Below are 13,945 nucleotides of genomic sequence, written 5' to 3'. Positions count from 1 at the left end.
ATGTGTGCCATGTATGATGTGCATCTGGCTAATGTGGGACCTGGAGAATCAAACCTGGGTCCTTAGGCTTTTCAGCCAAGTGCCTTAACCACTAACTCATCTCCCCAGCTCTGTTTTGTTTTTGTTTTTTTGAGGTAGGGTCTCACTGTAGCCTAGGCTGACCTGGAGTTCATGATGTAGTCTCAGGGTGGCCTTGAATTCATGGTGATCCTCCTATCTCTGCCTCCCAAATGCTGGGATTAAAGGTGTGCACCACCACACCTGTCAATTGTGCCTTGTTTTTAGGCTGTTTAAAAATACACATGTGAGGGCTGGAGAAATAGTTTAATGATTAAGGCACTTGTCTGTAAAGCCTAAGGACCCAGGCTTGATTCCCCAATACCCACATAAGCCAGATGTGTGAGGTGGCCCATGCATCTGGAATTCATTTGCAGTGGCTGGATGACCTGGCGTGCCCATTTTCTCCCACTATCTCTTTTTCCTGTTTCCCTCCATCCTTTCCTCTTATCTCTTTCTCAAATAAATAAAATATTTAAAAAAATGCATATGAGAGCTGTGTGTGATGGCGCATGCCTTTAATCTCAGCACTTGGAAGGCAAGTTGTAGGAGGATCACCATGAGTTTGAGGCCACCCTAATACTACATAGTGAATTCTAGGTCTACCTGGGCCAGAGTGAAACCCTACCTTGAGAAAAGAAGTACACGCGTGTGTGTGCACACAGTGACGTCCACACTGCTGCCTGTTGTATGCCAGTTGTTAGAGACCCATTTATGAGAGAGTGATTTATAGGTCCTGGTCCTTCATAAAGTGGAATCTTAACTCCTCTTCTCACTTAGTGGATGCCGGGCAGTGGCATGCTTTTCATCTGGGTGCTAATTTGTGTTAGTATTGTCAGAGAGAAAGAACAGCATGACAGGTCACCAGTGGGAGAGGTACTCAGAGGAGTCATTCCAGCAAACTTGGAAAGCTTGCACAGCAAATGGGAGCCTCGTGATGTTCACAAGGTCTTTGTGGAGTGCTGTAGTCATGTTCTCATCACAGGAACTGTCACACTGCCAAAGATAATCAGAGGTACCTTCTGTTATGTTCTTACACAGTTAAATGATGGAGATAAATTACCTCGCATCATCTAGGGCACATTTTAAGTAAATTACTATTTATTTACCAACCTTAACTTGAAGGAAAATACTATGTCACCAGAGAGATTGTAATTAGTGAACATAGAGGGACTATAAATGCAAGGAAACTGTATTTAACTGTGTGGTAATAGTGTCTTTGAGAGTGGATTTTGTCCTGGGCCCTTGAATCCCACAGTTTCTGGGAAGTGGTCTTTAAAAACAAGTGCTAGGGGTGGGTTGTGGCCTGCAGATCTCCTGTTTTCCCTCAACAACTGATGCCTGCCATCATGGAGAAGACGTGAAGGCTCGCACAGGGCCTGGGCGACTTCCTTTCCCTCTGCAGACTTTTGCTTTCTATGGCCTGCTCACTAGTCCTCACTGACCCCAGAGTGTGGCTTAGCTGCTCACAGTGGAGCCTGGATCAGGCAAGTCAGCTAGATGTTGCCAATTCCTCTTCTTTGTGGTTTGTGTTTCTTTTTCTTTCTCTCCAATTTTTGACATTTTCATACATGAGTATAGTCATCTTCCACCCCTCCAGTTACCCTCTCATCCTCTCCTTCCTTCCATTAATATCCTTCCTTCTTCTTGCTTATTAATGTGGTTTTTTTTTTTTTTTTTTTTTTTTTTACAGAAAGGATTCATTCTTCTTCCTCCTTTCCTAAAAACTGAATGTTAAAGAGTGTATCATTTGCCAGGTTTACAATTTCTAGGTGTTAGAATTTGTTGGGTGGGGGGGGTTGTCGAGGTAGGATCTCTCTCTAGCCCAGGCTGACCTGGAATTCACTCTGTTGTCTCAGGGTGGCCTCGAACTCATGGTGATCCTCCTACCTCTGCCTTCTGAGTACTGGGATTAAAGGCGTGTGCCACTACGCCCGGCTTCATCCCTTTCTTTTCATTAGGTCTGCCTATAAATGATACAGACTGGAGAGATGGCTCAGTGGTTAAAGGCTCTTGCTTGCAAAGCCTGACGCCTGGGATTCAATTCCCCAGTACCTATATAAAGCCAGATGCACACATTACACCTGTGTCTAGAGTTTATTTGTAGTGGCAGGAGGCCACTACAAATCTGCTTACAAATAAATATTTTTAAAAACCCACAAGATGAAGATGCTGACTTTTCTCTGTCACTTGCCCCTTAGTTAACTCTCTTGCAGCATAAGCAGGACTTACCTGAGACCTTGTGCCTTGTGGACAGTTCCTCAAGGTCATCCTGGAATTGAGTCACTAGAATGCAGTTCATAAGTGACATCAGAGGTGGTTGTCTTTATGGCCCACTTAACTCAGGAGACCATTGTTTTAGTCTTCTGTGTTCAAAACTAAGTCACGATAGATGAGTCCCTGCCTTTAATCTGTATTGTTAATCCGTTGTTTTGGAGAGCTCAGCCCTGGAAGGTGGAGCTGTAGGGATGCTTTGTTCAGACGCTGTAGCAGTAGATGCCTGCATGTGACCTTATGGTCCTTCATTGAGGCACAGTAAGCTGAATATGGCCTGGGAGGGAATGGGCTGTGCTGGACAAGGAGTGACCATAGGGTTACAACACAGCAAGGCTGTCCTGTTCTAGGGCTGACCGAGGGTGAAAGACTCAGTGATGAGACAAATAAGCTAAGACGGTATCTCTGGAATCCTCTGGACAGGCTGGTTCGTTACTATGTAGAGAATTTTCAAGACATGAAAAGATGTTTTAAATTCTCTTGAGTTTAACTTGCAGGATGTTCGGCTTGCATGATCATCCTATCCCTTTTATGTAAAAACCAAGAGGTTGGGCTAGAGGGATGGCTTAGTGGTTGAGGTGCTTGCCTACAAAGCCAAAGAACTCCGGTTAGATTCCCTAGGACCCACTTAAGCCAGATGCACAAGGGGGCGCATCTGGAGTTTGTTTGCAGTGGCTGGAGGCCCTGGCGTGCCCATTCTCTCCCCTCCCCTCCATATATACATCACCCCGTCTACCTGCCTGTTTCTGTATCTCTTTCTCAAACAAGTAAATAAAAAATTTTAAATATTAAAAAAAAAACAACCAAGAGGGCTGGAGGGATGGCTTAGCGGTTAAGGTGTTTGCCTGCAAAGCCAAAGGACCCAGGTTCGATTCCCCAGGACCCACCTTAGCCAGATGCACAGGGGGCTGCACACGTGTGGAGTCGTTTGCAGTGGTTGGGAGCCCTGGCATGCCCATTCTCTGTCTATCTCTGTGAAATAAATAAAAATAAAATATTAAAAAGCAACAACCAAGAGGCTCTACACGGCACACTCGTTTACCCATGAAAACCACTTCTTCCTGTCACTAACCGTCCTGTTATTTGCCCTTGCCAGCAAAAACCCGGGCTGCTGATCTGTTGGTGAATCCCCTGGATCCACGCAATGCAGATAAAATTAGAGTAAAAATTGCTGACCTGGGAAATGCTTGTTGGGTGGTAAGTAGTGTTTTCTTTGAACATTTTAATCATGATTTTGTGTGAGGTGTTTTTCTTTTTTAATGTCTATTGTATGGGTTCCTTTCCAGCATAAACACTTCACAGAGGACATCCAGACACGTCAGTATAGATCCATAGAGGTCTTAATAGGAGCAGGCTACAGCACACCTGCAGACATTTGGAGTACAGCATGCATGGTAAGAATAGCCTTTGCCATTGTCTTCCCTATGAACTGGCTTTTCCCTTGAATGCTCTTGATGAGTGGACTTTAGCTGGGGCATATATTCTCAGTTCTCCTAATGTGAGTGAGTGTCTACCACAGGATGGGGAAGAAGGTTGCAGTCTTGTATATTTTAAGAATTGGAAGAATTCTTCTTGAGTGTGCCTGAGAGGGTTTTGTTCTGCTGGTTCTGTTTTTATGAGAGGTGATGTTATAACCTGTGAGGAGCTCCCATTCATTCATACCATGGGCAAAGTGAGGCATTTGTAATATGGTCTGAGATTGCAAGGTTGAAGCTCTGCCAGGTTAACCAGAGCAGGCTTCCTCATTTTCTTTCTGATAAGGAAGAGATGTTTTTCTTCCTTCGTTTTTGTTTCTTTGTTTTTGTTTTGTTTTGATTTACAAAGCAGAATGTAGTGAATCTTCCAGCTTATTGTCTAGAATGTGCAGTTACTTCTGAGATAGCACTGGTATCTGTTTTATACTCTCTTGGATTGAGTCTTTTCTCTAGAGACCTTGGTGATGCTTTCCTGGAGGCATCAGAAGCCACTTACTTACTTACTTATTTATTTATTTGAGAGAGACAGAAAGAGGCAGGTAGAGAGAGAGGAAGAGAGAGAATAGGCATGCTAGAGCCTCTAGCCACTGCAAATGAAGTCCAGATGCATGTGTTAACTTGTGCATCTGGCTTTTGTGGCCCTGGGGAATTGAACCTAGGTCCTTAGGCTTTTTAGGCAAGCACCTTAACTGCTTGTAGCAGACGGCTTCAGGTTCACTGAGATGAACTTTCAGACCAGACACATTTATGGAGGAAGGGATATTTATTGAAGCCTACAGATCCAGGGGAAGTTCCATAAATGGCAGAAGAAGCTGGCCTGCCTTCATAGGCCCAAGCAGAGAGAGAGAGAGAAGCAAAGCCAAAACCCACACAGCAAAGCACACTTCAGGAACTCCAGCTAGGCACACTTTGCATAGCTTTAGATTGAAATCTGAAACCCACCACCACACCTTAAGATCCACCCAGTGACACCGCCTCCAGCCAGGTGACTGCAGATGCCAACTACAAACAAACAAACAACTGAACATATTGGGGGCCATCTATTCAAACCACCACACTGCTAAGCCATCTCTCCAGCCCTGTTTATTTACTTACTTATTTTTAAGACAGTCTTGCTGTGCAGCCCAGGCTGATCTCAGACTCATAGCAGTCCTCCTGCCTTAGCTGCTTAAGTGCCGGGATTGCAGGTGTGAGCCACCACACCTAGCTTCTGTGCATCATTTTTAAAGTACTAAATTATTATATTTATTGAGGTAAGTACAGAGCCAAGGAAAGACACCTATGTGGCTAGAGATCCCACATGGAGGGCCTGATAAAACCATGGAAAGGAAAGAGAAAAAATAAGTTCAAAGATCTCCTGCCATGTGGGGAGCTGGAGAGGATAAAGAACCCGTGTGGACAGTGAGGGCCGGGAGCTTTCCCTTTGGCTGGCTCAGCTAGGCCTGGGTCCAGGCCCAGCCAAGGAAAAATTCACCCACAGCTAGAAGTTCCCAAGTGGTCAGGCAGCTCTGAAAACATGCCCTCCCCTCACAAAGGTACTTATAACCTTATAGTGGTGGACCCTGTCTTCTGGCTGTGGTGAACCAGAGGGCCAGCTAGTTGGTTAGGGCTAGGGGTTGTCTCAGGAAGAGGCTAGCCCTGACCTCAGGGTCTGGGGGCTGAACTTGACCAACCACAATCCCAAGAGGGGTCCAGGTTGTGGAAAAACAGGTCTAGGGAACTAGGCAAGAGATAGGAAATCAAATCATCCTTGATTTCTAGCAAGCCTAGACTTTCCTGTGCTTTTTTAATTTAGAGGAAAGAGGATGACTACTGGTCAGTCATAACCTGCTTCTGGCTGAACAGGGGTGTGTAGACATGTGGCAGTTAGAGAGTCTCTCCCAGAGAGGGGAGCTATTCTAAAGGACCCTGAAAGTGTATTGATGCAGTGCAGGAAGATAGGCTTGGAAAAAATGTTGGGGAGAAAGAATAAAAGCAAGGAGCTAATGAGAAGTGGGCACACAGCAAACTGGGTTTTTCTTCTTGTGGACTTCTAGGCCTTGGGGGACATTTGAGGGAGCCCAGGTACATGGAGTTGATTGTCTCAGGACTGTCTGAACATAAGCTGGCTGAAATTTTCTCCCAGAACTGTTCGTCAGATGGCACAGTAGTGTCTGACATGGCCTGAATCTGTTTCTGTGTGACTTGTAAAACAGATATTAGCAACATTATCAGGAATATATACACATCATTGAACCTTGATAATGGTGAATATACCATATTTTATATAATAGCCTTCCAGTATACCTTTTTAAATTTGGCCTGGAGGTAGCCAGGGCCAAAGGTTGGTACCACAGAGGCATTGGGTGCCATTAGGGCCTTTACTTTTTTTTTTTTTTTGCCTCAGGACTTACTTAATGATATCCTGGCATAAGTTAGAAGGGGCTCACATTATTCTTAGTATAAGGAAGTCTTCTGAACTATGTGACCCTTGGTTATTTATCCATATATATTTTAGATATGAGAACAACCAATTTGATATCTATGGTTTTTTGTTATTATAGAATTAGAACTATTAGAGAGGGGGCCAATATGCCTTAAGGCCTTGTTTGTTTCCCCTTTGGGAAAGTTCTTGTTGTGTTACTTAATAGGTCATTTATATAGTATTTTATGTATTCCTTCATCTTTAGTTGTACATTTCTCTCTGAGTGTTTAAGACCAAGCAAGTAGCCAAAATTTAATAAAGGATTAATTTTGGAGGTCACTAATGGTTCTCCAAAGGAGATTTTAGGGACCTAGGAGTAGCCCTATAGCTTTTCTGATAGGGTGAGTCAGGGCCATGCTGGCCAAGTGGCTTTTCCTTCCTTTAGTAAGCCAGTAGTACTGATTTCTCCTTATTTGCGACTCTCCTGTTTCAGACTGTACAGCAGGTTGTTTTTGTTGTTGTTTTGGGGTTTCTCTGTCCTCCCTGATCAGGAAGATGGGTGACTGACAAGGGGGCCAGTGTAGAAGAGCCCCATTATTTCCAGGGGCCTCATGATTTGGGAGCAGGGGCCAAAATATTGGCTTTTTTTTTTTTTTAAGCTCCAGTGAATCCACTGGGCTTTGGCCTTTACTTGACATAGTTTCTTTGAACATTTAGAAAGGCAGTTACATCAACCTTGAAGGGTGTACATATGTAGCATGTTTGATGAGTAAAGCATCTACTTAAAGAATGGCACTTTTTTTTTTTGAGAGAGAGAATTGACGTGCCAGGGCCTCAGCTAGTGAAATCAAACTCCCAGACACTTGTGCCACCTAGTGGGCATGTGTGACCTTGCACTTGCCTCACCTTTGTGCATCTGGCTTACCTGAAATCTGGAGAGTCAAACCAGGATCCTTAGGCATCACAGGCAAGCACCTTAACCGCTAAGCCATCTTTCCAGCCCAAGAGTGACACAAATGTCTTAAGTTATTTTGTCTAACCTTTTAGTTATCTTGTGATGGTTAGGTCATATCTGAAGCATAGAAAGTAGGCATGTCTTCTTTAATCCTAGCACTTGGGGGTCAGAGGTAGGAGGATTGCCTTGAATTCAAGGCCACCCTGCGACTCCATAGTGAGTTCCAAGTCAGCCTGAGCTAGAGTGAAACCCTACCTCAAAAAACCAATAAATAAATAAATTATTTGCACACATAGAAAGAGAGAGAGGAGAGAGACAGAGTGAGAATGGGCATGCTAAGGTTTCTAGCCACTGCAAGTGAACGTCACATGCCTGTACCACTTTGTGCATCTGGCTTTATATGGATACTGGGGAATCAAACTCAGGTCCTTAAGCTTTGTAAGCAAGTACCTTAATCACTGAGTCATGTCTTCAGCCCCCTCATAATAGTTTTTCATCCAAGTTTTGCTTGGATATTTAAGAGTTAGTACTTGTTTTCTTCCTTAGAAGAAAAAAGCAGTATGGAATATAACAATTTTCTGTTACTTGAAGGTAATTCTTTTGATTTTTTTTTTGGGGGGGGCGTATTTTAAGTCCTTTAGTGCTAAAGTGAAGGCATTGTTTTGAGCAGTCAGTGCTAGGCAATGAGAAAGATGTTTTCATGATCTGAGGTGACAGATAAGGCCATATCAGTGCTTTTTTGTTTTGGGATTTGGTTTTTTTTTTTGTTGTTGTTGTTCGAATAGATAATTCCAGATATTCCAGTAATTTCAAAATTATTTAAGAGTTTAGTTTTTCAGTGAGCATCGAAATTTGTCTGGGCTGGAGAGATAGCCTAACGGTTAAGATGCTTGCAAGGACCTGGGTTCAATTCTGCAGGACCCATGTAAGCCAGTGGCTGGAAGCCCTGGTGCACCCGTTCTCCCTCTTTATCTTTCTCTATTGACCTTTTTCTCTCTCAAATAAATAAAAATAAAATATTTTTAACATTTGAGTTTTTGCCTCAGTGCTGGGCACTTTGGATGTTGAAGGGTCTGTGGAGGCTGGAAGCTGTGGGAGGCAGATGCCAGGGCAGCAGGAGGGCGATGCCTTGAATAGTTGGGCTGTAGGGAGCAGTGCCCTATTTGAAAAGATGGCAAGGCCAAGCTGCCTTTGTCCTCAGTGACACAAAGGGCCACATGCCAGGACTACTGTGAATAAAGCTTTGAGAACTCTTTCAAACCTGAGGTCTTATACTACTAAATTTGGACATTAAGTTTGGTGATATAACCTGAAAAATAGGACAAAAATCCTAAGTGCATAATGGTAGAGCTGTCAGTAGAATCTTGCACAAGGTTGTCTGTTTTGCCTCCCATAGAATTTGTCCCTACACAGCATCTGCCCTAAATACCAGCCTGCCATAGTGGCATAAGCCTTTAATCCAGGGGAGGCAGAGGTAGGAGGATCACTGTGAGTTCAAGACCACCCTGAGACTCCATAGTGAATTCCAGGTCTGCCTGGACTAGCATGAGACCCTACTTTGAAAACCCAACAACAACAAAATACCTCTGTGTTAAGGCTTGTACTCAAGTGTCCTAGTCCCTGCATGGCGAACTCTTTATGGACTTCATGGTGAGTTCCAGTCAGTGGTCAGAATCAAAGTTAACCCTGAGAAGCTCCACCTCACTTCTTCAGAACTGAGCACATCATAACCTTACTGATTGATCAGAGCTGGCTATTCCAGTGTGGTAGGGCATTTCAGGAAAGAGCCATCTGCTCTCCCAAGAACGGAGGGTAATCCAGGGGGAAGCCCTCTGAAGGGGCTGGGCCAAAAACAGGATTCAGGATTTCCAAATGTTAGAGGTTATTTTAGGGACTAACTTACTGAGAGGAAGACAGTGGTGATACATACATACATATATATATATATATATATATATATATATATATATATATATATATATTTTTTTTTTTTTGAGGTAGGGTTTCACTCCAGTTTAGGCTGACCTGGGATTCACTATGTAGTCTCAGGGTGGCCTTGAACTCATGGCGATCCTCCTACCTCTGCCTACCAAGTGCTGGGATTAAAGGCATGCGCCATACCGCCTGGCTGGTGTTTTATGGTTCTGGAGCTGCCAGCATGAGAGCATCTTGTGACACGAAGCCCAGCACTGCTGTGATGTGTCTGCTCTGTGGTGCATCATCTTTTAAAGCCCAGCCATTCTTCAGAGAGCCAGGACTGGTCACTGCTAGAGGGACCCCTCTTCCTTTACAACCATGTCACTGAACCATGTCACTGAAGGCCTCTTTAAGCTCTACACTGGAAACATGAGCACTATTTGAATGATCATCTTTTTTGTTTTTGTTTTTGTTTTGTGTTTCAAGGGAGGGTCTCACTTTGGCCCAGGCTGACCTGGAATTCACTGTGTAGTCTCAGGGTGGCCTCGAACTCACAGTGATCCTCCTACCTCTGCCACCCAAGTGCTGGGATTAAAGGTGTGTGCCACCATGCCCGGCTTTGAGTGATCATCAGCGTTAGGCAATGAGAAGTAAATAAATACAACTTGTTTGGAGTATTTTCAGTCTTAATTAAAAGTAAACACAGGTGTCAGGAGGGATTAGGAGGAGCACCCACACCTGAGCTGTCCTTGGGACAACCATTCTAGTGGCTACTCAAGTCTCTGTCCTTCTGCTGAGGGTCCACATTTCCCTCCTCGCTTACAAGTTCCTGGAGTCTTTCATAGGTATGAAAGACTTGAGTATTATGTAATGTGGTCATTACACCTAGAATTGAGGTCAAATGAAAAGTGTTCCTTCCCTCATCAGAGATTGTCCAGCTGCTGGGTTGGTTGCTTGATGGAGAGGAGAGGCCTCCCAAACCCTCCCAGGCCCTCTGCAACTGCTGCTCCCCTGCCAAGGCTGGCATGCTGTGTTCTGCCTGGCCAGGTCTTGTTCAGGGCAGTGATCCAGCACTAATGCTCATTACAGGCAGCAGGCAGTAGTCTCATCCTCCTCTTTTCAGGATAGGATTCTCGTCTTGTTTTTAAAGAACAGAGGTTAAAGATAGTGCTGTCAAGAGGGGCCCCAGGCAGAGGCCCCTCCTAGCACTCCATTCATTGGAAGGGAGGAAGCGAGGTGGGCTGATAGCAGGGACATCCTCAGTGATGGCTCTGTAGAGCAGTGCGCAGGGCAGTCCCTTGAGAGGGTGGACAGTTTGCACGGTCACATCCACTGGCATCAACAAGGTCAGGGAAAGGAGGGTTCAACAAAAGTAACAATAAGGGCTGGAGAGATGGCTTAGCGGTTAAGCGCTTGCCTGTGAAGCCTAAGGACCCCCGTTCGAGGCTCGGTTCCCCAGGTCCCACGTTAGCCAGATGCACAAGGGGGCGCACGCGTCTGGAGTTCGTTTGCAGAGGCTGGAAGCCCTGGTGCGCCCATTCTTTCTCTCTCCCTCTATCTGCCTTTCTCTCTCTGTCTGTTGCTCTCAAATAAAAAAAAAAAAAATTAAAAAAAAAATAAAATAAAAAGTAACAATAAGACTAGAAGACGTTAGAAATGAGATTTAACAACAAACATTTGATCAGTGGAGCTTTGTCCTTACATATTGTTACCAAATTAAACTCATGGTCCTGAGGTCTTGGAGCAAGGGTCTTAGGAAGCAGTTGCTCTTCTCCACGCACTGGGCACTGGGATGCCCGGCTTGGCAAGTGGTGATGTGGAGCAGCTCTCCTTGACACTCAGCAGCACCTGCCCAGCCCCGGCCTAGGCGTGGAGGAGATGGTCTTTTTTGGTTCCATGTTGTCCTCAGCTTGAGTCAGAAATGAATGGAATGATGAAAATAGATAATACGGTGCGGAAGTGATCCTTCACTCCAAGTGCATGGAGTTCTGTGCCTAAGAAAAGCAGAAGCATTTGCTGTACAGACGCCGCACTGGGCATGGCGAGGCCAGGCTCGGGACTGCCGCGGGCTTGGTGAACCCCGCCTTGAAGAGTCATTTCCCCGTTTTCCCAGCGGGTGAAGTGTGGTGGTCACCCCGTGGTGCTGCTGACTCACTGACAACTCAGCTCTGCTTCCTGCAACCTGCAGAGAGCACTTACCCTCGCACCTTCCACTCAGAGTATGTAAAAATAGTCCTGCAGTTTCTTTAAATTTTTGAAAGAAAGGAAAAATAGGGATTGAACTGTGTTTTGGATGCTCTGGTTTGATTGAGAGCCTCCTAAGACACAGGTGTCCTCTGTGAGGAGAGGAAGTGTGAGCTTGCCCCCTCTGAAGCGCTCAGTGTGTCATCTGTTGTGTCCTAGGCTTTTGAGCTGGCCACAGGAGATTATTTGTTCGAGCCGCATTCTGGGGAAGACTACTCCAGAGACGAAGGTGAGTGTTGCCGCCGCCTGAGCCTTAGTTGGGTCTGCTCTTCCTGAACTTCTACAGAGTTCTTCAGTTTTGTGCTGAAATAGAGCCATATTTTGGTTTTCAAACACCAAATTCAGATGCTCTCCCTTTGAGTTTGAAGCCCCTCAGTACCAGTGAGTGGGCAGCACCTGGGGAGCACAGGCTGCACGCCCCCAGCCCCCCGAGGAAGCGGTGACCCCGCGAGGGCCAGCGCCGCTCGCTCCTGGGCTGCTGAGCACAGAGGCGCTGCTCATTTTGCTGTTCTCTCTGGGAGCTGAGTTGAAAACCAGGGAATTCAGGCTTGAATTCCTTCTGTAAACCTGACCATCTCCATGCTTACTTGCTTGCAATGCTGGGGTGGCCTGGGATGAGCTGGCATCAGTCACTATGGAGGCTCCAGTGGTGTCTGAAGCCTGCCATTCCACAAGCCTCTGCATGGATGTGCTGCAGACATTGTTGATTTGAATCTATTTCTGATTTTTTACTAATTTCACTTTTCCCCTCTTCTTTCATCCCATCCTTGCCCCCTGCCCCTCCCATTCCCATATCCTTTTTTTTCTCTCCTCCATAGACCACATAGCCCACATCATAGAGCTGCTAGGCAGTATCCCAAGGCACTTTGCTCTATCTGGAAAATATTCTCGGGAATTCTTCAATCGCAGAGGTAGTACCTCTTCTTTTTGAAAAGCGCCATGATGCAGACAGAAATGGAATAAAAACTGCTGGTTGCAGCATTAATGTGACAAAAACATTTCTCCTAAATTCCAAAAGCAATCCAGCAAAATTCCTGTGCTGATTTAAACACAACAGAAGGCTGAGTTTGATCTGTGCTGTGGCCACCCCATGCACTGGCTTCTTCTGTGGTACCAGGTCAGCTGGGTGCCCTGTAGCTCTGGGTTCTGAATCCAGCCACCTGGAAGAAGTCTGTGCTTTAAAGATCTTTCAAGAAATCGCGCTCTGTTTCTGTCTGCGCGGGCGGTGGTAGTGTCTGCATGCTGTGTACTGATTAAACTGTCGTGTGTTTCTGTTTTGCTGGCAATGTTTCCCAACACAGATCACATAGCATTGATCATTGAGCTGCTGGGGAAAGTCCCAAGAAAGTACGCTATGTTGGGGAAATACTCCAAGGAGTTTTTCACAAGAAAAGGTAACGGTATTCTTGCAACACTAATTTTCAGCATAATCTTTCAAAATTTGAGCAATGAAGAAAAGTCAGGATTTTTCACCTGGTGAACTCTGCTGAAATAAGTACTCAAAAAATAATCCTGAGTCATCTGTTGTTTATGGAACAAGACTTTTGTAAGAGCGCAGCCCTCTCCCATACGTGCATTAAGACTTTTATGAAAAGGACTTCAAATGATGTTTAGAAAACAGCCTCGGCTGTCAGCACTAGCCTAGCTGAGGCGGGAGACGAGGCTTCAAGGCCAGTCTGGCTACATACTAAGACCCTATTTCTAAACACAATACCACCCCCACCACCAAACATAGACCCAGCTAGACTTCCCTGCCCACTTTCCTTGTTCATAGGTCTCCATAATAGAAAGGAGGCTGCCTGGAGACCAGAACTCAGGACTATCGATGCATGTCCCTTGATTTGTCTAAGCTGTTTGGAGTGTATAGTCCTGTGGAACTCTTAGAAATCCGATATTTTTGTTTTGTTTTGTTTTTCCAGGTAGGGTCTCACTCTAGCCCAGGCTGACCTGGAATTCATTATGTAGTCTCAGGGTGGCCTCGAACTCACGGCGATCCTCCTACCTCTGCCTCCTGAGTGCTGGGATTAAAGGCGTGCACCACCATGCCTGACGTATTTTCTCCTTTTGTTATATCATGTTGTATTATAGGTTATTTATTTTAATACTGTTTCAGTGGCATTTTCTTTATTTTCTTTATTTCTTTTTCTTTTTTTGAGGTAGGGTCTCACTCTAGTCCAGGCTGACCTGGAATTTAGTATGTAGTCTCAAATTCATGGTGATCCTCCTACCTCTGCTGGGATTAAAGACATTCACCAACACACCCAACATCTTATTGCCATTTGTTTGGCATGACTGAACAGTTATTTCTTTGCCATTTGTAATACTCCAAACCCCAGATATCTCAGCACTTGAGAGGAGGTGGTGGTGTTGAGAGTCGCGATCACACTCAGATAACATAGAAAGTCTGAGGCCAGCTGGAGCTACGTGACACTGTGGCTGTACCATCCCTCACTTATTTAGGTTTTTCAAGGTGGGGTCTCACTCTAGCATAGGCTTATCTGGAATTCACTATGTAGTCTCAGGCTGGCCTCAGACTCATGGTAATCCTTTTACCTTTGCCTTCTGAGTGCTGGGATTAAAGGCGTGTACCACCATGCCCAGCTTGCACCATCCTTTAAT

The 13,945-nt window shown here is 45.1% G+C and overlaps 1 protein-coding gene across 7 annotated transcripts in view; it reads left to right on the top strand.

Annotated features, from left to right (window-relative positions):
• Positions 1 to 13,945, top strand: part of Srpk2 (SRSF protein kinase 2) — a 238,872-nt gene that overhangs the window by 215,500 nt on the left and 9,427 nt on the right. For 4 of the 7 annotated variants that reach the window (XM_045135483.1, XM_045135486.1, XM_045135488.1 and 1 more), the window contains 5 exons: positions 3,428 to 3,528; positions 3,618 to 3,725; positions 11,486 to 11,555; positions 12,145 to 12,237; positions 12,628 to 12,720. In XM_045135483.1, the coding sequence (XP_044991418.1) occupies positions 3,428 to 3,528; positions 3,618 to 3,725; positions 11,486 to 11,555; positions 12,145 to 12,237; positions 12,628 to 12,720 (465 nt within the window). The remainder of the gene's footprint in view (positions 1 to 3,427; positions 3,529 to 3,617; positions 3,726 to 11,485; positions 11,556 to 12,144; positions 12,238 to 12,627; positions 12,721 to 13,945) is intronic. The other 3 variants (XM_045135484.1, XM_045135487.1, XM_045135485.1) reach the window with 2 other exon arrangements.

Source organism: Jaculus jaculus, chromosome 16 (assembly GCF_020740685.1).
Source record: "Jaculus jaculus isolate mJacJac1 chromosome 16, mJacJac1.mat.Y.cur, whole genome shotgun sequence".
NCBI classification, from domain to species: domain Eukaryota; kingdom Metazoa; phylum Chordata; class Mammalia; order Rodentia; family Dipodidae; genus Jaculus; species Jaculus jaculus.
Note: the sequence above shows the minus strand (reverse complement) of the source record. Positions and strands in the feature narration are given on the sequence as shown.